The 23,798-nt window shown below is 52.7% G+C and overlaps 1 protein-coding gene across 1 annotated transcript in view; it reads left to right on the top strand.

Annotated features, from left to right (window-relative positions):
- PPP1R9B (protein phosphatase 1 regulatory subunit 9B) overlaps window positions 1-23,798 on the top strand; it is a 46,213-nt gene that overhangs the window by 8,042 nt on the left and 14,373 nt on the right. Inside the window, exons 2-4 of the mRNA XM_090044718.1 lie at window positions 13,353-13,485; window positions 16,223-16,343; window positions 21,899-22,003. Of these exons, the coding sequence (XP_089900844.1) occupies window positions 13,353-13,485; window positions 16,223-16,343; window positions 21,899-22,003 (359 nt within the window). The remainder of the gene's footprint in view (window positions 1-13,352; window positions 13,486-16,222; window positions 16,344-21,898; window positions 22,004-23,798) is intronic.

Raw genomic sequence — 23,798 nt, 5'->3', positions numbered from 1 at the left:
GTCAAGCTGGCAGATGCAGGGAACCTTGGATTCTTCCTGGATAATGAAGCATTGGTGAGAAGTTTGTCCTTTTCTGGGATGTAACTATGCCCAAGGATTAGACCATCACCACGGGCATCTGGGAACATAGGCACTGCACTAACAGCTCTTCCAGAATGTGGCCTGTGCAGTGGTTGTCCCCTCCTGGCATGGTTGGCCTGGAGCAGAGTAGGCTGAGGGACAATGCAACAGCTGCCTTTTTGGCCAGGGGTTGGACATCTTCAGACCAGCCACAGGTTGGTCTAACAAGCCAGGGTACCCTGGCTGGTTGGGTAAGAGTCTCAGCTCCTCTGTGGCTTGGGCCTGATGTGGTGTGGGGGGACCACAGCAGGCATGTGAGATGCATTGCACACATATAGGGCACAGATTGGGAGAGTGGAGGAATAATGCTTTTTCCTGCCCCTCCCCCCACTTGCAGGGTCCCCTGAGAAGGATTCAACACTAAAAATCCCAGCCCTGCCTCCGATGGGATGGATCCTGCATTGCTCAGTCCTTATCTCCACAGGCAGTTGGGGCTTGTTATGTTGGAGGGAGGGGCAGGGGCTTGTCTGGAGCCAGCAGCACATTCCCTGGCCCTGGTGGCATTTGGTGTTTTTCTCTCTGCTGTACAGCGTAACCCCTGGGAGGTTCCGTAAGAACCAACCCTCCCCCAGAAGCTACCTTTCAAGCAATCAAAAAATACCTTGAATGCCTCACAGGAGCCACAGGGGCATGAGCGGGTGCCACGTGATGGGTTGTTGTGTGCGCAGAGCTGCTGTCTGCATAGGGAGAATTGACAGTGCCCCTTGGTACATTAATGCCAAACCTCCCACCACAGGGGAGTTGCCCTGCCATCCCTGACACTAGCACACAGCATTGTGTGCGCTGAGCTGGAGGTGGCCTGCAGGACTGCTTGGCAGTCCCCGGTGAGGGCTGGTAGTTGGGGCACAGGCAGTTTGGCGTGGGACGGGATGGAGGGTTAGCCATGGAGTCAGGGAGAACTCTCAAAGGCTGCTATACTGTTAGACCATCTGCAGTGGGAAGAGTGTTTGATCCATTGCTGTCACAATAAAGAGCACTGGGCTTGCAAGGAGCAATTCCCACCCCTGATCTCACAGCACTGCCCAGAGTAGGCAGGCCTCATGAAGGGGAAGCTGCATCTTGGGGAGGCTAAGAGACTTGCCAAGGACACAAAGGAAGGCTGTGGCAGTGCATTAAAGCAGCTGTAGGTCTCCCTGTGTCTAATTACAGGGACCTCCTTTTTCTTCATAAGTAGGTAACATTGGATCCAGGGTGACCTCTGCACCTCTCCCCCTCTCCAGCCCTACTAACTTATGTTATGGCCACCCTGTGGATTCCTACAGGGTGGAGGTGTCACAGGGCTTTGCTCTGTGTGCCATGACATTGATCCCTAATGCTCTTTTGTGCCGAGGGTTTATCTGAGCAGTGTTATCCCTCCTTCCTATACCCCCCCGCTGTGGTAATCCCTGCTGTGGGAGAAGCAGATGCATCATGTCAGAGCCTGGCTGGGCTGGCTACGGTGTGGCCCCTGTTGACGAGCCATCTGCTCTGTCACTTTACTACCACCAAGTGAACACGTTGGGGGCTGGAGGCCCCTGCAATGTGGAGTGTGGTCTGTTGCACCCTGGGAGGGCCACAGACACACAGGGCGAGGGTCTGATCAGCTGTGACTCAAGCTACCCAGCTACAACTGATCCCAGGCAGCTGCCTCTGTGCTCAAGCTGCCTTGAAGTGAGGCAGTCGGTTGGCTTGGAGGTAGTCCTGGGCTCAGTTCCCTCACCCTCCACCCCCTGCTCTCCCTACCCTCCTCACACCTACCCAGGTGTGGTCCAGCCCTTCTCCACTAGCAGCATAGGGTTTTTGGGGGTAGAATAATGAGGCCCGATCTCCCCTGCCAGGGTTCCAATACCAGCAAGGAACAAGGCACACACACATCAGCTGAGGATGAAGCCTATTGCAAGGCTGGGTGGGCCATGTGCAGGCTGGGGAGGAGATGCCAGCAGAGAGTTGGCAGGCCTGTGGGGCACCAGCAGTGCCATAGGCCTGCAGCATCCCTACCACTCCTTCTCCGGATCAATGGGATCTACATGCATTGGGGGGTAGCTATTGCCCAGCCTGGCTACGTGAAGCTACTGCTCTGCTTGGGGAGCAGCTAGCGGAAAGTTTCCAGCAGAGGGGGGCTGCCTGCTCTCCTCCCCTTGGGAAATGTAGATGCCCCAAGCAGAAGCTGCCCATGATGAGTGTTTATGGGCCTGGGGCAGTCCTGTATGACACGGATGCATCTCTTCCAAGGAAGGAGAGCCAGCTCCATCCAGCCTTTGCTTTCATCTCCCAGCTTTGAACAGATGTCTGGGATCGATACCTCTCCTGGCTTTTTGGCCAGGGTGTGTGTTATTGGTTTAGAAATCCTGCCTCCTTCCCACTTTTCTTCTCCCTCTGAGCTCCTGGGTTCTCTTTTTTTGTGTATTCATGTGTCCTCTTGAGATCATCTGTTTCATTTGGGGACTTCCCTTGGATAAAGCAAAGCCAGAGGGGGCCGGGGAGAGGGCTGCTGGAGGTCAGTCGCTTAGAATATAAAAAGCCTTTTAATTGTGAAAGTGCAAGGCCAGCAGAAGGCGTGGAGATGCCGTGTAGGGCTGACGTAAAATCGCAGAAGCCTTTGATAAAATAAGGAACATCTTGCAAAGCAAAACAACTTTGTGGCATCTCCTGGTGACCTTCACGAGTGTCTATTTCTGTTAGGCCCAGAGATGTAGGGTTCCCACACTGGCCTGTCCCCCCAGAACTGGCAGCATCTTGCCAGTCTGTGCAAGAGTGAGGATCGTACTGTGCCAGTATCATGTGTAGCACCTGCAAGATGGGAAGTTCGTGCACAATGTATGCAAATTGTATGGGTTGTGCAGCAAAGATGCCAGTTGCAATGAGCGCACATGGAATACACAGAATATGCAGGTTGTGACTGGGATATGCATATGTCCAGGGTTATGCATGAAGTATGCCAATAACAAGGATCTTGAGTGCCATATACAGGTTGCAAAGAGCGTGCATGGACTGGGCAAGATAGAGCAATCATTCATGGCATGCATCTTGAATTTGGCATGATTTTGAGCAGTTTACTTTCCTATTCTATGCACCACCCGTCCCCACTCCTTGCTCTTTTGCCTCAGTGGGCCGCTGCTGTTTGTGCTTACTGAGATGCGACGACCCCCCCGCCCCTTCAGCTCCCTGGCTGCCTGCTCTCCCTACCCTCTTCACCCCCCCAGCTCTGGCACCAAGTGTACAAAAGTGAGAGAAAAGTGCTCCCCATGGTCTCTTCAGTTTGTTGCTGGTTTCCCTGGTGACCGCATGGAAGGTGACCAGAACAGGGGCTACAAGAAAAGCTGTGCTCCCTCCTTCATCTGGCACGAAAGAAGAAATAACTCCCCCTCCCCTCAGGCATCCCCACCAGGGCTTTGTGGGCTAAAGCAGGCTGCCAACAACAGCTGTCCATATGGCATGAGCAAACAGGAGTAGCAGAGACTGTAGCAAAGACCCCCCTTTCTGGGGGCTGATAGCCCCTCCGAGCAGATGTGTGCGGGGGCTGGATCCATGCCATGCCTCAGGGACATAGATATGTATATATCTCAGCTCAGTTCCCATCTTACTGCCATGTTCTTCATGCCTCATGTAGAATGGTGCCAACTTGAACTTCATCAGGGATCTCATACTGGTTGGGGGTCAGTTTTCGCTTAATCCCCATCTCCTGGAGTCAGGGGATTTTCTGATTCTCAGCTTTTACTTAAAAACAAAAGAGTCAAGTTTCCATTGTTGTTTGCTAGGGAGTGTGTTTTTCAGAGCACCCCCCTTGATCCAAGAGGAGGTGAATCTCCCACTGTGCCTTTAGGTCAGGCTGAGGCAATCTGTGCTGCAATGGTCTGTGGTTTGGTTTAGGGTGGGCTGGGAGTTATTCAGTAGACAGTCAGAGATATATCGTTTGACATCCCTAAACCAAGGGTGACTGAACCCAGGGAGGGCGTGACCAGAGACAGGTCACTCAATATGTGACCTGTTCATATACCCTTCTTCTAAAGCAAGTATGGCCAACCTGCAGCACACGTGTCAAAAGTGGCATAGGCAACCTCTGTGTGTGACGCATGGCAGGAAGGAGAGAGGACAGGTAGCACAGCAGCAGACAGGGCAAGGAGCAGAAAGCAGAGCAGCAGATCAGGCAGAGGAAGTGGCACTCGGGGTGGGTGTGTGGCTAATTTGTGGTATGCCTGCCAAACAGGTTGGCCCCCCATGCTCTAAAGCATCTATTGCTTGTCATTGTTGGAGACAGGCCTATTTGTTATATGATGATAGTGGACCTAGGCCCAACAGAAACAACAAGCCTGCTTCAGTGGCTGGAGGGAGGCCACCAAATGTACACGTAAATCCCTGGGACAGATTATGAGAAAGCAGGAATGGAAGTGCAGGGTACAAATTAATAACTAGTTAGCCAAGAGAGGACCACTGAGAAAAGAACACTGGCTAGCACCTAATGCCTCTTGAATGTGCCTGAGGAGTCCATCAATGACTCCCAGTGAGACTCTGCCTTGAGATATGCACAGGCAAGATAAAGGAAACTAGTTCCACAATCCCCCAGGTTTCCTCTGGCCAGCACCTCTTTCCTGATCTGGGAGATGGACTTGTTGGCCAGAGCCAGGAGGAGGTAGACCAGAAGATCCGGAGGTTTTGTGGGGCTTCAGACTGTGCTAGTTGAACCATTGGTCCAACCCAGCATGGCTGTTTTTATGTTCTTGTGGCCAAGATGGTGCCTGTGTGGTTGCTGATTAGACTTTGAAGCTATAACCTCCTCAACCCCCTGCATATCCATAGACAGAGGCAGACTCTTGGGCTCAAAAGCCAGAAGGTAAATGCAAGAGACTGGAAGGGCCCAATTTCTGAAGAGCATCTCAGAGTTTGGAAACCGACCTCTTACACATGGAGATTTGGAGTCAGGGGCTCTAAGTACTGGTGGATGGCAGCACAGTATGTACATTGCTCTCTGTGGGCTCTAGCTCTCTGGCATTGGGTGCCTGATTTAAAGAGTAAATGAACTAACCAGAGAAGGTGAGGAGGCCACACATGGAGTGCTGGAGCAATGGGAGACAGGGCTCTGAGGTTGCAGTGCTGCAGCATGGCTCAGGAGGGATTGGAAGGTGGAGGAAGTGGCCAGCTCTGGCAGGAAGGTCTCCCTCATTGGGAGGTGGGTAAAGGATGGGTAAGCGTACAATGCTTTGAAACCAAACCTCTGAGTCTTGGGTGCTCTACTGCTCAAGCATCTCTTCTCCCCTCTGGGTATGTAGCCACCACGGACCATGGGAGAACAGAACTGCTCTTCCCCTTCACACACACGATGGCCCCTTTCCGCGCCTCCTACAGCTGCACACATGCATTGCAAAACCAACCAGGGCCCTTTCCCTGCCAAGGCCAGGCAAATAAAGGTCTCTCTATACTCAGAGAATGGGGTTTCTTTGGGTCCTGGCAGCCATTACCCCATCCCAAGTGAGGGAGAAAAGGGAGCCTCAGAGCTCGCTGTATGGGGTGCATGTCGGGGTGCCCGGGGGGCTGCCTCTGCCTATGAAAGTGCCTGTTGGAATTTGCAGCTGCAGAGTAGGGTTTGGACAGGCAGAGGGGGAAGCAAACAAATGGAGCTTGTGTGTCTCTGCTGCGTCTGCTTAGCCATGGACCGCAGGGAGCTGGGCTGCCTGCCTGGACCTGGCATTCAGGCACAGCAAACGCACACATACGCACTCAGGCGGGGTGCAGGGATGTGCAGGAGAGCATACACACTCATGTATGCACAGGCATGAGAGCACTTGCCCAACTAGGCACAAACATATACATTTAGTTCATTAATAAAAAATATCACAGTTATCCGAATAAACTTGCCTACGTGTGTGTGTGTGTGTGTGTGTGTGTATATACATACATACCTATATACATACATACATACATATATATATAATATATGCACTTGTAGTTACACATATGAGTATGTATGTGCCTTTATACACACGTGCACATGAATGCACACACAAAGTGATACCTCTATTATATACATGCCAGAGGCTCCACAGCTGTATTTCTGGGGAGAGGAGGTGGAAGAGTGCTCCCTTCCAGGAATCCCAGAGATCCAACTCCGGTGTTTCTCTTCTCAGGGAATGGGCAGCCTTTTAAAAACCTGTGCTGGTCTGACCCCATTCCAGCTGCCCAATGTGGCAGTGGTCTCAGGGAAATCCTGGTCTGGATTTCTGGCTCCCAGACATGACTGCTGCATTCACACCACCATGCTGAAGCGCACACGGTTTGAGAGGTTAGCTGTAAGCACTTGGCAGCTTGTGTGTGGGCTGGGCTCCTGGTACAGCTTGGTTTACTTTTCATCTCTTCAGGATAAGGAGGGATCATGCTGTACAGGGATCTTCCCTTTGTGGGAAGGGAGGGCTGGCTCATGGCCTGGCTTGGATGGCAAGCTGCATGTGTAGGGCACACTTCTCACACTGGAGGATCGTGTAGATGAGGAGCCAGGACAAAATGGACCCAGCTTGTTGCTTGTATCAGCCCTTGCATCTGGATCCGGGACCTGCTCTCCTTTGTTAACTAAGGAGGGTGGGAGTGGGGTAGGCCCCTGTTTATCACAGGAAGAGATTGTGCAATTAAGTTCAGATCAAACCCTGTGTAAATTGTGTCTGCGGTGACCCAGTGCCCAGCCTCTTGCTGCCGCTGAGCAAAGGGCTGCATTGCCCATGAGAGGTTAGGTTAGTTATCCCTCTGCATAGAACCACTGTCCACAAGTTAGTCTTCCTGGGGCAGTGAACACCTGCTCTACCAAGACCCAGACCCAACTGCCTACTTGTTTCACATCAGCTACTAGACAGTAACAATGTTCAGCCATTACTGCCCCCCCGGCTATGCTTGTACCCGCTGCTGCCCCTGACACACCCAGCCTCTGGGCTCCTGAGCAGGCCTCTGCTCTACTCTGCTTCCATGAGACTCCTAGAGTTTAACTGCAGTGCTAATCAGGCTTCTTCTGGGGAGAAAGGTGATCCTGTTTCCCTCCAGGGAAGAGAGGATCCCCCAGCAGTACAGACGTGCCCTGGTCTTGCCAGTGCCACTTCCCTTGGACACCAGGGAAGCAGCAAGGGACCAGGCCAGGGGGAGGACAGGGGAAGGGGCTATACATCAGGATTGGAAAGAGTGAGAGCTTTCAGGAGGAAAGAGCAACTTGCCAGCTCCTGTTGGCCTCCATACTGATCCTTCCATTGACTACATATATATGCATCTAACTCTCCATGCATCCTAGGGTCTGTCTAGATATCTGTCCTCAAATGCGTTGTGGGTAGCAATCTATTACCCTTTGTGCACACCACTTGCCCACAGGTTGCAGTTATCTTTCTTGATGCACATGCCTGCATGTCCCAACTGAGCATGCTCAGTGGACTACACACTGGCTGGGTGGGTATGCAGCTATATATGTGCACCTGTTATGGACATCTACTGGTGTCTGAGGCTCACAAACATAGACACCTGGGAACCCGTAATTAGCAGGTGCTAGACGGAGGAAGAGGAGGGCATTTCTATGTTTTAACTCAGTTCATCTGAGTGGTGAAATTGCCAGCCTTAGAAGTCAAAGACCTGGATTCTAGACTCCCCATTTACCCAGAGGTCATTTGAAACCTGCATCTCTGTGATGTGAGGTCAGGAGGGTTTGTGGCCAGCGAGGTGGCTGCTGCCCCGGCAACGAGCAGGTCTTGGGTTTTAGCTTGGGCCCCTCTTCCTACTCCAAAGAAACTTTTCCACTGCTTTCCATCCATTTTATCCCATGGCTACTAAATGCACCTACAGGTTGTAAGGGTTCTCCTCCCTCCGCGCCAGTTTTAACCAGAATTTCTGTAGCCAGGTGTACATACAGGTTTATTAACCCAAAGTGGGAAGGAAGAGCCAAAACTGCCAGGTAGACTGCTAGAGAGCTGCTGCTTAGAAATAGGATTCCACTGCTTGTGTCTGACCATCTCTGTGTTCATCCATGCCCCCCACACACCCTCTGTCTATATAACTAGCTATATAACCATCCAGCCTGAAACACACCTGCTATCTGTCTACCTATCTGGCTATCCTCATATACACTGTCTGTCTGTCTCTCTCCATCACCATAGACACACTCTATCTATCTATCTATCTATCTATTACTTCATTTATATGTCTTTCTATCTAGCCATCCTTATACACACCCTTTCTCTTTCTGTCCCTCACTCTACCTGCCTCCCTCTTTCCATCCCCATGTACTCCCTGTTTCTGCCTATCTTTATTCCTGCACACATCCTCCCTATACATCCCCTTTCCTCCCCCACTGGGTGCTCTGCCAGCCGCCTGCCACTCCCTTCACCCCTCCTCAGCCGGCAGAGCCAGGAGCTCCTGGTATCACATTTTTGGGTGCCATGCTGTGCCCGCCCCCGCCCCCTCCCTTCTGTCTCTCACACTTGCTCTGTGCTGTAATGGAGCCCCGCAGGCTGTCACAGGAGAAATGAAGCGTGAAAACTCTTCCTTGTGAAGCCCGGGACAGTGCTAATTAATCTGCCAGCGTGCCCTCTGCCTGCCACCCCCAGCCTCCTCAGTGCCACATGTCATTGCAAAGCCTGGCACAGGGCAGTGGAAGGAGCATGCCCTCCTATCTGTGTCATCCCTTCTGCCCATAGGGCTGTGTGAGGTTCCCCTCCACGGTGGGGAATCCAGAGGGCAGCCCCCACACTCATATCACCTGAGCCCCCAGAGGGAACTCCAGAAAGCATCCACTTTCCTTCTCCATCCTTTCCTGTCTCTCTCTCTCCCCCTGAAGATCTGTCAGGTCAGTGTCTAGCTTGACCCCCTCCAAGACCCCCTCATCTATCCACATGGAGTCCTGGGCATAGACGTCTTGTCAGCATAAGAAGACACTGAACTTCAGTTTTTGGCTCCATGTGTGCCTGAAAGGGTGTGACCCAGCCAGATTACTGAAGGAGCTGTTGTAATAGCTACCCAAAATGCCCCCATCTTGGGCAGGGCTTGCTCTTTTTCACCCTACATTTGGAGAGGGTCCTGGCATGGGTACCCTACAGCTGAGATTCCCATTGGAGCCTTGCACAGGCTTGGAGAAGAGGCAATACAGCTTGGAATCCAGTATGAGCCAAAAATGTGCTCTTGGTGCAAAAAAAGTCAGCAGTGTCCTGAGATGTACTATCAGAAGCATCACTTGTGAACAAAGGAAGTGATTTTTCTACTTTATTTGGCACTGATGAGGCCTCACCTGAATTAATGGGTCCAGGTCTGGATCCCACACTTCAAGAAGGATGTGGATAGGTTGGAAAGAGTCCAGCAGAGTGATAAAAATGATTGGAGGTCTTGGAAACATGGCATATGAGAAAAGGCTGAAAGAATAGGGTTATTTAGTTTGGAGAAGAGAAGACTGAGGTGGGATCTGATCATAGAATAATAGAAAATTAGGATTAGAAGGGACTTCAGGAAGTCAGCTAGTCCAACCCCCTGCTCAAAGCAGGACCATCCCCAACTATAACAAGCTTCAAATAACTGATGGGTAATTGCAGAGCAAATGGAGATGGACTTTCCTCTGTGGCTGTAGGGGACAAGATGAGGAACAATGGCCTCAAGCTTCAGTAGAGGAAATTTAGGTTGGAGATTAGGAGGAGCTTTCTGACTAGGGTGATGCTCAAGCATTGGAACAGGGTACTTAGAGCGGTTGTGGAGTCTCCATCCCTGGAAATTTTCAAAAGCAGTTTGGACAGACTGACTGGGATGGTTTAGTCAGGGATCATTCTGCCTTGGGTAGGGGGCTGGACTAGATGACCTCATTAAGCCTGCCAGCCCTGCTTCCTATGATTTTATATGGTACATGCTCTTCAAAAGCCTTGGGGGGAACTGGACGGAGTTTCCCAGGAGTCTTCTAAATGCCTTAGATTTTCCTCTAAATGTCTCCACCAATACAGGGCACGTCTACACGTCACCATATGGTGATGTTTTTACTGTGCCTTGCTTTAGTAGTTTCTTTTGGAACCGCTGTGTGCTATAAGCAGGGAGCGTGCTGCTGTGGTGATGTAGCTAGCGATCATGTGTAGACTGCTACACCACTGTAGTGCACCATACAGCAACATAGCTCACCGCTATGTCACTGTAGGGTGATGTGTAGATGCACCCACAGACTACAGTAGGAGGAGGTGGCTGTTCAGAGGAAGAATCTCAGGAAGGGGACTGGTATGCTTCTCCAGGGCCAGGGCTAGCTTAGTGCTTGGATGACCTGGCTTCCAGCCCCAGCTCAATCTACCTCGCAGTGCTGTGCCTTGGGGTAAGTCACCTTCTGCTACTCTTGGGCAGTTCCATCGTCGGTGTCTGTACAGCATCTGCTTGGTTGGTGCTTGCTCTCAATTGGGACCGTGGCTCATATGTCATGCTGTGCAGCTCCAAGTGTGCATAGGCTCCTTGACTCGGTGGTGGTCTCAATAGGCCTCTGGCAAATCAGTAATACTGTAGTTGTGTTCAGCTGCCCTGGTTGGGGTGATGCTTCTGAAAGGGCCTTTTCCTTGTGGTTTGGCTTTGTCACAGGAGTCAATAGCGGTGAGCACAGCCATGGGTACTGCTGGCACCTAGAGTGAACTTGAAACTGGCATGAGAACCGTGGGAGTCAATGCCAAGGCAGCTAATGGAAGATTTTCAGGCTTCATTATCCCTAACCAGAGCCATGGGGGCAGGGGAAAGTTAGTAAGAGCCCTGAGCAAGAGACAAGAGGAATTTTCTTCTGAGCTGTTACCTTTACCTGCCTCATGTTCCAGGTGCCCTCCTGGCTGCCATGGCCTGGGCAATGGATGGATAATGGGGGCCCAGCTGCTAACAAGGAAGGTAGCACCCACCCCTTGTATGCATCTTAGCCTACCCTTCCCACATGGGCACTGCCCACCTGGTCTCAGAGCCAGCCTTCTTCAGGGCAAGAGCTCTCATCGGGCTGGGCATGGGGCTCCTTGCCTTAGGTCTTCTCTCCAGGGCAGGGTTGGGGCCTGTTGCCCAGCTGGGTTATGCTTCCCAGCCAGTTTCCCTCCTGCCCCACATAAGAGGGAGGGATGGACATGAGGAATGTTGGGGGGGGGGGTGCATTAAGGATGGATTTAGCCCCTTGGTCCTTGCTTGAGGGAGTTAGCTTGTGAATTCCCGGCTCTCCATACCACGATCATGGTATTAGTGCCTGGATGGACGGATGGATGGAGAGATTCCACCATCTAATCTGTCTGACTAATGTGTCTGATGGGCTGCCAGAGCCCCAGGGCATCTGTGCTAGTCTTCACCCAATTGGTGCTGGATGCTGTTTGCTTCCCCCCCACCCCCTCAGGATAATCAAGGCCTACTGGGGTGGGCACCAAGGCAGGCCTACCAGGAGCCAGTGCACTTGCTGGGTTTAGGTAGGGCCTGAGTGTGTGAAGAGAACAGACACTGCAGCGGGAGTGGGATGGGGGGTTACACCCCCCTCATCCCTGAGGGACCTGACCAGAGATCAGCAGTGAGACAATGTGGAAGCTGATAGCATCTGCCTCCCCTGCCTCCTGCAGAAGGACTCACACCCTTTCCCATCCCCAACCCCTGGGGGCTGTCACCTCTTTCTGCTCCTGCTAACTCCCCAACTTCACAGCCCTTTCACCCTTCCTGCCTCCTTCTCCCTTTCCCATCTTCCTTCTTTCTTTTCTCTCCCTCCTTCCCTCCCAGCTCCTTCTCTTATCCCCAACCATCTCTAACTCTGCTTCTCCCTGTTCTTCCTGTCTTGTGGGCACCCTGTTCCTGGTGACAGGTCCCCACAGTTTGGCCCTGGATGTGCTAGGTATGGTGGCCTGGAACTGTGGGGGTGTTTCCTAGCAAACCCCATCCCCCATCCAAACAGCTGCTGAGCCACTGACCTGGGGCCACCCTGCTACCAACTCCAGGAGCCCCACCAGGGTTTCATGGAGCTGAAGCCCAGGGGCTGCAGGACTCACAGTTCCAGGGCCAGGCAGGCATGTCCCTCCAGGGAGGCGTTCCCGTTCCTGTTGTAATTACAGAAATGGGTCCTCTGGCCATCAGGGAGCAGGTCACCTCATAATTTATTCATGATTACATGGGTTATTGGTAACCAGAGACATGGTGCATTCAGAGGGCAGGTCCCACCTGGGAGATCTGCTGCTGTGAACTCACATAGGCCCCTGGCTTGGAGTCTGGGGTCCTGGGGTCCCGTGTGTTATGCTGAAGGCAAAAATGGTGAGATAGCTCTCTGCCCTGAGAGCTTAGCTGACTCCCAATAGCTATGGCATGATGCAGTAGAGGCCAGTTGCTAGAGCCCTGGATTAGCCCTCAGGGCACATAGGTTCTCCTCTCACCTTTGCTTGGATCTTTGTGCAAGTCTTTTTCTTGCCTTGTCCATTCAGTACTTGAAGGCAGGGCTTGGGTCTCACTGTGTTTGGGCAGTGCCTAGGTACTGAGCTGAGCAGGCACTGTCCTCCATTATGCAGCAGCTGACACAATGGAGGTCGGATTTAGCTCAGGCCCTGGAGGTCCTACTGTTATCACTACAATAAGAGAGGGCTTATGCATCCGTGGGCCTGTGTGGGAAGGGGAGGTCAGAACTTAAGCGGGGGGACCATGCACCTGCTGTGTGAGGGACTTGGAGAGCTCAGGGTTTGGCTTTATTTCTACATCTGAAAATGCCTCTACTTTCCACAAGCAAAGATTTCTGGGAAAAACAAAATTAGCTGGGGAATAAAATCCCATTTCCAGCAGAGAAGCTGGAAGGCTTTGCCACCCAAACAGACTGTTTTGACGCTGACGGGATGTTTTCCCCCGGGCTCGTGGAATGTTTCCATGGAAGATGGCTCCATCATGGTGCTTCCAGCTGGCTCTAGTCGTTAACGTTCCCTTACAGACCTGGACCCACATCTCCTTATACCAGCCTCATGCACCAACCCCAGCCTCATCTGCCAAGCTCAGGCTCCCACCAGGTGGCCAGAGTGACACTTCAGTCCCTATAACATAGGGGTGCTTCACTTTCATGGTGAACATGGAGGTCCTCTTCATCTCTGCTGCCCTTGCATTAGAGAGATGTCCCAGCTCTCACAAGGCTGTGTACAGGGGGCATGCGCTGAGCTGCTTTATGGAAGCCTCTCCAGCTGTGGGGGATGTATAAGTGGGCCTGTCTCTTGGGTGTTCCCTCACTAGTGCCCCTTATACCCCGAGCTCCTCCCTTACCTGAGTCTCTCCTGACCTTACTCCTTTTTCCCTGCTGCCAGGTCTTCAGCACCTACTCCAATGAGGACTATGACCGCCGGAACGAGGATGTGGACCCCATGGCTGCTTCAGCAGAGTATGAGCTGGAGAAGCGGGTGGAGCGACTAGACCTGTTCCCTGTGGAGCTGGAGAAAGGTATGAAGTGGGGGATCTGGCCCTGGTGGAGGTGACACTAGGAAGGCTGAGGGCTTGGTCCTTGTGCTGGGGGAGGATAAGGATGGTTTTAAGCCATCCTTGTGCTGCCCCTGCTTTGAGTCTGCCCAATGCCACATGCATCCCAGGGGGTAACCTAGAGTGTGACACGGTGTGCCCTAGTGTAGGTCAGGCATAGAGCCCTCACCCCAGGCAGGGAGGCCCTTTAGGCTCCTTGCAGCCCATTTAAGGCCCCTTTGTGCAGGCAGAGGTGCAGTGAAAGGGCTCAAGCATGCTGAGAATCAAGACCTGAGAACCCCCTCACACCACCTGTCCATGTACACACAGTTCCACCCAGCCCATGGGTGCAGCCAGTCCCCACTGTGTCCCTCACTCACAACCTGATTGCTTCACACCAGCTGCTACACACATGCAGCTCTGCCCGGCCTGTGAGCACAGCCAGTTCCTCACAGTCACACTCACACACTCATCCCCCCACACCACCTGCTGCTGCAGAGCTCTGACCAGCCCACAGGCACAGCTGGCTCCCGTGACACTCACACACTCATCCCTTTACACTGCCTCCTGAATCTGCGCAGCTCCACTTGGCCTCAGGCACAGTTGGTCCCTCGTGAAACCCCCACACTCCCATTCACACACTCAGCCCCTCACATTGCCTGCTTGGGAAGCACAGCTCCACCCAGCCCACGGGCACAGCTGGTCCTCCCATGCCTACCACTCTCACACCCTACTTACACACATAGCCCCTCACACTACCTGCCGCACAAACAGGTCTGCCCAGCCCACAGCCACAACAGGCCTTCCCTCTTCCCACTGAACTTGCCCTTGTTCTTTTATATGACTTGCCAACATATTTACAGCTCTGCCTGGCCTGTGGGTGTAACCAGCCCACCTGAGCACCCCCTGTTCACCCCTACATTCCTCCAAGCTGTCAGATCCTTCCACACACTCATTTGCAAACCTCCACTCAAATGCGCACTCCATGCCATCCCCATTCACGCTTCATCTGCTGCCAGACGTTCACACGCCCCTGCATGTTAATGCACATGTATCTGAACACAGGTACATGCACATGCCAGTTCAGGCAGGCACAGTGATTCATGCATATGCAATGGTGAATGCATGCACACACACCTGTCTGCCTGTCTGTTCACATGTATCCCCCTGCACACACATTATTACATGCACCTGCATATCCACACATACCCATTCCTGCACACTCTGTCATCAAATAGCTGTAAATGCACAGCTTGTGTGAGAGGCCCATGGGTAGCCCAGTGAGGGTGCCTGCCCCATAGGCAGCAGCTGTTACTAAAGCAAACAGGCCGCGTGGGAAAAAGAGACAGGGTATTGGAAAGCTGTTTTTGGGTGCTTTGGGGCTGGGGAGGAATCTGATGGAGAGAAGGTAGGAGTAATCATGGGACTAAAATGCTAGAGCCTGGGAGGAAGATGAGCTCTGGAGGATCCTAGAGGGCAGAGGCCCTGCTCTAGCACCTCCCTATATTGCCAGGGAGTAAGCAACTTAAAAGCCTGGCAGAGGACACAGGAAATGCAGCTTTCCCTACAGGAGGGGCCTGTGTCTTTCAATTGAAGGGCTCTGAGAGTGAGGGAGTAAGGGTGAAGGATGCTGGTATTACTAAGGGCACCTGTAGGTAAGACCCTGCTGGGCTAGAGCAGCTGCTGAGTTCCTGGGAGCTGAGACAGGCACATGTGCAGCACATGGTAGCTGAAGGAGCACAATACTGACAGGGCAAGAAGCCAGGCCCTTCTCTGAAGTGTTGCCAGGGACTGGGGGCAGACACAGGTCTGATGGGCTATGGTTTGGACCCATGTGGCATGAGGTGAGACATGCTATCAAAGGGGTACACCAGGCATTTCATTGCATGTGCTACTCTGGGAGCTCAGGGAGACAGCAGAGATAAGGGCCCCTCTGCAAGGCACTGACTGTTCACATAGGGAGAGACAGCCCCTGTCCCAGGGAATATCCAGCCTGAAGAATCGGGAGGGGAGGGGACATGTAGGTTTAGCCAAGGTTCTGCTGCTGAAGCAGAGGACAGGGGACCAGAGGGGGCATCCAGGGTCAGCTAGCCTCCTCCCTGCTTTTGCTGGAACCACCAGATCCATCTGCCACTGGACCCTTCCCCACCACCCCCCACTCAGTCTTCCTTCTGCCAGTTCAGGCTGCACCACTCTGAATACAGAGGAACAAGCTCAGACTGGGCCTGGGCTCTAACTTGCTTCAGCAGGGGGTAGTGATCTGGGTCTGGAGCAGCAAAGCAGCCTAGCTTGGTGATGCTGCCATGCCCATGGGAGTGATCCAGTCCTGCCTGGCCAGGGCGCTTGCCTTCACGCTGGCTCATTGGCTCTACTTCCTCTTGCTCTCTCACGCTGTCATTCCTGCTGGTGCGTCCCCCTCCCACACACGCTGCCTCCTGTAATTTAGCTGCCATCTGTCCTTTCCTCCCGCTGTAATAAACACTGTTCCTCTCTCCTGCTGTTTCCTCACTCCCCTCCTGCCCTGGGGGCCAGACTCTGCCGGGATCCCTGCCACTCCCCTCCCTTGGTATTTGCTCAGCCCAGTGCCATGCCCGCAGGCACCTCCTGCCTGGCCACCCCCCTACTCAGGATCCCCATGTCACCCAGGCTGGGGAAAGGGGACAGCACTGGCTCTGAGTCTCCCTGCTGGAGCCCTTGAGGACACTGGATTTCTTTCTTGCAGATTCCGAGGGTCTGGGCATCAGCATTATCGGGATGGGCGCTGGAGCCGACATGGGCCTGGAGAAACTTGGCATCTTCGTCAAGACGGTGACTGAAGGTGGGGCAGCTCATCGGGACGGCAGGTAACCCTGGCTAATGCACAGGCTCTTGAGTTAAAAGGGCATGTTCCCATCCTCTGTCATGCAGCATGGTACAGGGCCCGTGATTCTGGACTCAAAGGCAAAGGCATGAATGGCAGGGCTGGGGACAGAACCAGGTCACCAGTCATCCCAGTACCGGTGTCTTCACTGCAAGACCAAGATTCCTATCCTGCTCAGTCCCAGCATAAACCTGCCCCCTCTAGCACACATGTTCTGCTGATCTGTGGGCTTCCCCTGCCATCACTCTCAGCAGCAGCTGCTGTGGGGAGTGGGGTAAAGAGCACTTGAGGAAGCTGCCAGCCACTGTAGTCCCACCCCCTCCCAGCAGAAGGTGTTGTTAGGGGCTGGTGCAGTGCATGAGTGCTGGCTGCCAATAGCTTCCTGCTCCTCTGGGCTCAGCCTGTCTCTGTAGGAGTTACTGAAACTCTGGCTGCAGGCAGTGCTTTGTGTGTTGTATAACTCTATGTGGTTGGGATGTTGTGAATGCTGCCTGCCAGTTTCCTGTTGTGCCTTGTTTGTTAGGCATGTGATGTGAAGGGGCTGGCTATTCTGTGCTGCAGATATGGGCTGACTGCTTAGCTCTTCGGGGGGAGTGTGCAGATATTGGTGTGCAGATATTGTATCTGCGTATTGTAGCTGTATTAGTGTACATGGTAGCATAGATGTGTGTGTGTGTATAACAATGCTCATGTGTGTTTTCAGTCCAGTTGTAAATTAATTGCTAACAAATATCTGTTGTGGTCATTGTTCTTGATATACATACATGCACACATATGTATACATGCTTATATGTATGTTTGTTCATAGTGTTTTCACATGTGTAGCCTGAGTTGTGAAAGTGCATACAATCTGCCTGGTGCACTAGATTGTGTGCACACCTCTTGCTGATATTGTGCTGTGCATAGGTGTAGTTGCGTGTCCAGCCCGTGGGTTGCAGACCCATTGGACTAGATCCTATTTCACCGTAGACACCTAAATGGCAGCTCCCCAGCCTCATCAGTGCTATTTTTGGCACACTCTCGCAGAGTGCAGTTGTGTTTTGCCTCATTCTCTCTTCAGTCCACCGCTCAAAGCTGACCCACTGCCCTTTGCATTTAGTAGTTATTGGATCAAATGGATGGAGAGCAGTGGAAAAGCTTCTGCCTTTTTGTGGGCAAGTATCTGGGTTAGAAACCAGGGCTTGCTCCCATCTTGGAGGGCAGGCTGTCACTGACCTACAGACATTCTAGCTTCCTCTGTTTTTTGGGGCCATGCAAAGCTTCTCCTTCCAGCAGTCGAAGGGACCAGTTTCAAGGGGAGGGGATTAGCTAGTGCCTGACTTGCAGCCTAGTGGTTTAGAGCCAGGGCATATGGTTTAAATCCTGCTGTGGCAGGGGGATGCGGTAGTAATCAGGTTCTAGCACCTACCCACCTCAGCTGGGTCGTTTTGGCCAATAGCCTAAAGAAAGTTGCTAACCACTGATACAGGAAGCAGGAGAAGTAGATTCAAACCCTTCTAGTGCAGGGGAGGGGCTAGAACCTAGGTATGTGCCCCCTTGGGCTAAAACTTGCCTACTTTCCTCCTCCTCCCTCTACTCCCATCGTTGTTTTTTGCCTTTCAATTTGAGGACTTGTGGATGTACATTATCATGTACCTGCCTGGCTAGAGCACAGCCCTACTAACCATGCCAAGGCAGCTCTAATGTAGTTGCGTATGTGCCATCTGGGCATATAAAGTGAAATAGGATCTAGCCCACAGTCAGTACTACTATCCCCAAGCATTTAAAAATCATGAATCAGGTTCCAAAACGGTGAGACTGGCTTACATAGCAAGACATATGTATAGCTGATAAACTTGGGCTTCCTTTTATTTGCCTTCTTGCTATCAACCATTCATGGGTCACATTTCCCACACTTTCTCCACAGCTGGGAGAGTGAGAAGCTCACTTTGTTTATTTAAAATGACATGCTTTCAGAATCATGTGACTCCAGCAGCTGTCACTTTCAGAAGAAAGCAACCCATGCTGTAGCACCCCTGATAAAATGGTGAGAGTTGGCAGGACCGTGAGCCACTGTGTGAATGTGTACATGGGCTACAGCGTGTGTCGTGATGAGCTGGAGAGGACATTGCTGCGTGGCTTCCGCTCGCATCTGTAACAGATTTCTGTATTTATTTAAGCCTTGCTCACTTGGCCAGCCGTGCAGTGCACATACCTCCTTCCCAGAAGGGGCTCTGGGGAGAGCACTCAGACAATCTTTTCCCAGCCTGCTTCAGCCCAACACAAACAAGCCAATGCAGAATGGGGTAGGGCAGGATCCTTCATTTCCTTACACCCAGTAGTGCCTTTACTTTAACCCAAAAAGGGGGTATTCTGCTTGCTTGCAGCGAACACTCAGACCTGACCTCCACACTGGTTCATTATGGGGGAGGTGATGCACTGATGAATTAATCAGTACCGCTTGACATGTGGATGCTGACATTGATTTAAACCTAGTTTCCGTTGGCTCAGCTTACCTCTCCACAGCCCAGGCAGGATAACTCCAGTTGGCCCAGTTTAACTAAGTCAGCTTAATGGGGCCTTCACTGTTAAAACAGGGTGACATTTTGAATAGACTAGCCCTTGAGTCACACCATTGGGTGTGAATGTTATCATGAGGGACAGCTGAAGAATCCAGTCCTCTGAAAGAATCAGGCCCTTTCCCTAAGGCCACAGTAGGCATTGAAGGAATTTTACAATGGCAGGTTCTGCAGAGCAAAGGGGGAGAAAAGTGTTAAAAGCAATCGTGAAAGTTAGGTCAGTGGAATAGGTGGCTTAGCCTTGTGACCCTTCTAGCTACTCAGCACTTGCCATGCTCCTCTGTTTTTGCACAGATATGCTTTGTGTGTGTGTCAGGGGATTTAATGCAGTGGGATACACTTGTGTGTGCAGTGCCGACCGCAGAAATGTTCAGGCCCAGAATAAGTTCTTAAGCCCCCTTCCTATATTTACACTGTTCCTGGCTACTTGGTTTAGGATCATGGCTCTGGCTAGTTGGTTTTGCATTTTAAGTCCTAACGTGGTGGGTGGCCATGCAGAAAGAAAGATCCGTACCTTTTAGGTGAAAGACATTTGTGATCCATTAAAAAAAACCTGACTGAGTCAGGCTCCACTTCTGAATGCCCAACCCTGAGACAGCTTCCAGTGTTTCCTACCACAGTGGGCATCTCCAGGTGTGTGTACAATCATAGAGTTGGAAGGGACCGTGACGGTCATCAGTTCTAACCTTTTTCTCAAATACAGGAATGCTATTTCTAAATCACTTCTGACCAATGCTTAATCAGCCTCTTCCTGAAACCCTCCAGTGAACACCTAAGTTTCTAAGGGGTCTGTTTTGTGCTGACTTCATGTTTGACTAGTGTTTTGCAGTGACTGCCTAACTGTTTGTTTGCAACTGTGCGTGGCATGCCTTGCCTCAGGTGGGCCTCGGGTAGAGCTGAATGAGGTATGAACCAAACAGGCATAGGCCAGGCAGGCTTGTAAATGGCAGCCCCTTGCAAATACAGGGTCTCTGCGTATGCATTTGTGCAAGTGTCATTAAGTGCATTTGTGAAGAGTTGGGATTTTGTATGGATTCCTTAGTATAACCGAGCCTGACTGTGTGTGTCTGCACATGTGTTTGTGTAGGGGAGTTGTGTTTGTTGTGACGTGCTTGCGCAGTGGGTGGGTGTGCTCTGCGTGTGAGTTCAGATTGCCCAGATTGATGCTGAAATTGGAGCTTTCGGCACTATTAATTATGCAGAGAGGACAAAGTGGCTGTCAGGGAGCGTGAGCTTCTGGCCTAGTGTGTGGACTTAGAAAAGGAGGAAACCTGCTCTCTGCATGTTACAGACCTGAGATGGGGCAGGGCACAGCATATTATGCACCTGAGATGGGCACAGAAAAAGCTTTTCAGTGTGAGAACAATCCTGACCGAGGGGAGGTAGGGTGTGGGGGATGCCTGGGTGGGACTGGAGTACCTGGGAGACTCCTGTCAGCCTCAAGACCAGGGCCCCATTGCAACCCTGATGTCTCGTCTGTGGCCTCCTGAATCCAGGGACATTTTTGCCTTCTCTTAAGGTTTTAACTCTCAGTCACTCTGAATACCAAGAACACTGCCAAGCTGCTTCTGGGACCAAAGAGCTTCCTCAAAGTTGCCCTGTGGTTCAGCTTCACACACTGCCCTGGATGTGACAGCTTCAGCTGCTTGGCAAGAGTAGAGAGAACTGATTTTGATTCATCTATCCCGGGCCAGGCTGGGGCAGGCACCCCTCTGGGTTTCTGCAGACACTTAGCTCAGCTGCTGGATCCCTCTCCAGCTGCAAAAAAACTCTTCCTTCCTGTCTCTGACAAAAACCGCCATGGCAAGGCCTCATCCCTGCCTGGTGCCTGTGGAGAGACAGAGGCCCTGGGAGATCCTGAGGCAGGAGCAGGGTAGGGGGTGCACTGAGGGCTGAAGGGGGAGGTAGAAGGGAGGGGGGTTTATGCGGGGCACGAGGGGGGTTACCAGGGAGAACTGGAAATGAAGGAGGGGAGTTTATAAGGGGAATCAGCTACAGGGAACGGCAATGGGAGAGGGGGCTGTATGGGGAAGTTAGCGAGAGTGGGTTCGGAGATGAGAACTCCCCTGTGGAAGTGAAGGGGGAAGGGAGAAGGGATTTTATTCTGGGGGAACTGGGGTGGGGGCTGAATTGTGACTCTCCACGAGTTTGTCTTCAGAGGCCTCATCCAGCTCCTCCCTCCCCACACATTTCTCCCTGGCCCTTGTGTTCCTGCCCAGCCATAGTTTGGCTTGGGTTGTCCGACCCACTGGCTCCCACTTTGGCCATGGGGAGCTAGGTTTCCTGCTGCCATCTGTCCCTGGGGTGAGGGAGAGCATGAGAATGTGGTACCCAGGTAGGGGCAGATGGGTGCGGGGCAGTAGGAGAGATCCGGAGGCATGGCTTGGCAGAGAAAAAGAAGAGGCCTCTGTGGACATGCCTGAGCTTGCGCTGTTTGGTGCTGACCTGACAGCACCTCAGAGACCCTCTAAAGCATTGCACTAGTCCTCATCCATGCCCCTCCTCCTGGCAGTGAGAACTCCCCTTCTCTGGCCCAGTACTCAGTCTTGCTTCCGGAGCACAGATAGCTCAGCCCAGCCAGAATTTCCCTTCCTCTTTCCATGGAGCAGAACAGTCTCTGATTAACTCTTTCCAGGTGTCTATCCCAGCACCCTGCTGGAGGTGGAAGTTGCAGGATGGTGGGGATTTAGCTGCAGTGATACCAGTAGGGATTACGGTGCCAAAAGCAATCAACACTCCTGCTTCAAGGTATAATCTGATCATTGGCAGGACAGGGATCAGGGCAGAAATTGCTCTGCAACACAGCCCAGGGGGTTAAGGTCATTCCTTCCTGTGCCGCACTGGATGTTGACAGTGGAAGGAGGCAAGGTGCCAGACTGGAAAGATAATGGCTGTGGTCCAGTGCAGCAAGTGGTGTAATGCTGGATGAAACAGGCCAGTGATCTGATCAGTGGTCTCACTCATGCCCTTTCTCCCCTAGGATCCAGGTGAACGATCTCATCGTGGAGGTGGACGGCACCAGCTTGGTGGGCGTGACCCAGAGCTTCGCGGCCTCAGTGCTGAGGAACACCAAGGGTAGAGTCCGGTAGGGGAACAGCGTGTGCCCGGCTTGCCATGAGCAAAGAAACAGGATGGAGCAGCCAGAGGGGGGATGACTATGCCCCTTAGTGCCCTGCCAGCAGGTGCCCCATGCTAGCGTCTCTCCTGAGATCATGTTGCTTCCTGCAGGGAGCATATGGGAGGCTGTAGTCCCCAGCCAGGTGAGGGAGGGGAAATAGGTGGAGGCCTGGGGCTCTATTTAAGCCCTTCCTGCAATGTTTCATTCTCAAACAAGCCTTGACAGCCATTAGCAGTGAGTTGGTCACCAGCCTCAGACAGATGTCAGTAATAGGCTTCAAAGTGAACAAGCCCCCTTGCAGAAAGTGGGAGTGGAGGGGGGGAATGGGTCCCACCACTGAGAGCCGAGCTCTGAGGGGAGCCCACAGGTCTTCTCCAGCCCCTTCCTGCACCGTGTGGAAATGACTAGAACAGAGACAGGCCCATTGTCTCGGCTTCCTGCAGCTCTGTGGAGCCAGACAAACAGCCTCGCTCTGTGGTCACGTTCCAGGTGACTTCACTGCCCTTGGGGAATGGAAGGGAGTCTGGAGTTGTTGCTACTGAAGGCTTTGCTGGAATTGCCCAGGAAGATCTCACACTGCCAGCTCCAGACTGGCCCTGCTCTCCTCTCTCTCTCTCTTACCATAGGCATTAACAGGAGGCGGGTGATTGTCTGTTCCCAGATGTCGCTTGCTCCTTCCTCACAGTGACGGGTGCCACCACCCCGCACACCCCCTACATGAGCTGCTCACAGTTCTGTCCTGCGCTCTGCCCCAGCTGGCAGTGCCTTCCCTGCTCCAGCCCCAGCTCCACTCCCTCCCTCACTGCAGGGGCCTGTGGAAGCGAGGCTACAGGCAGGGAGCTGCAGCCACCCCAAAATTCACTGTAGCCCCCACAACCTCCCTCCCAACATTGTTGCTGCCCACCCTGAGCGCATCCTGGCCCAGCATCCCGCCAGGAAGAGCCCAGTGCCACCCCAGTCCCAGCCTGCAGCCAGCCTCACATGCGGATCCAGGGACACGCGTTCCCCCATGTCCTCTCAGGGTGCGTGTAGCACCGGGAGACACCCCTCCCCCCCCGTGCAGCTTAGTCCCGTGCCATGCCCCAGCTGGGCAGCCCCTGCCCCAGCCCCACTTCCTCCCCCCATAACAAACTTGCCTGCCAGACCCGGCTGCTCTCTACATGGTCAGGCTGTACTCCTGCCCGTCCACTTGCTGCGCTGCAGCTGTGCATGCACACAGTGTCCTACGTACCCGCTACAACCCTTTTAAGTATCCCTAGGGGTCTGCGTACCCCTGGTTGACAAGTACTGTCCTAGACCAATGCAAACACAGCTTTGCCAGTATAACCACGTCCCAACTGGGAGCTCTTTGCTGGAGAAGGATGCTGCCTTCTCTCTACCTGTAGATCAATGATGCTCAACCTTTTTGCCCAGAGGGCTAGATGGGCAGTGCCTAGTGCATCCATGGGCCATATCCAGCTGGCAGTCCTGATCCAGAGCCTGGGGTGGGCGTGGAGGGAAGGGAGCATGGCCTGGCTCCCACCTGTCATGTGAAGCTTGGAAATTTGGCAGTGGTGTTAATTATCACTGCTCTCCAGCCACCAAATTTACTGACTCATGAGGAGCCCCATGGTCAGATGCCATGGCTCTGCAAGCCAGAGGTTGAGCATCCTTGCTGTACAGTACAGCCAAGATTTCATTCCCCTTCCTATGTGGAAACAGCAATAGTGACCTATGGTCATGTATTGCTGTATAACTCATCACGCCAGAAGGGGACGGGAGC

This window comes from Crocodylus siamensis, chromosome 4, assembly GCF_052110815.1.
Source record: "Crocodylus siamensis isolate JL-2025a chromosome 4, ASM5211081v1, whole genome shotgun sequence".
In the NCBI taxonomy this organism is placed as follows: Eukaryota; Metazoa; Chordata; order Crocodylia; family Crocodylidae; genus Crocodylus; species Crocodylus siamensis.
This window is presented reverse-complemented; position numbering and strand designations above follow the sequence as displayed.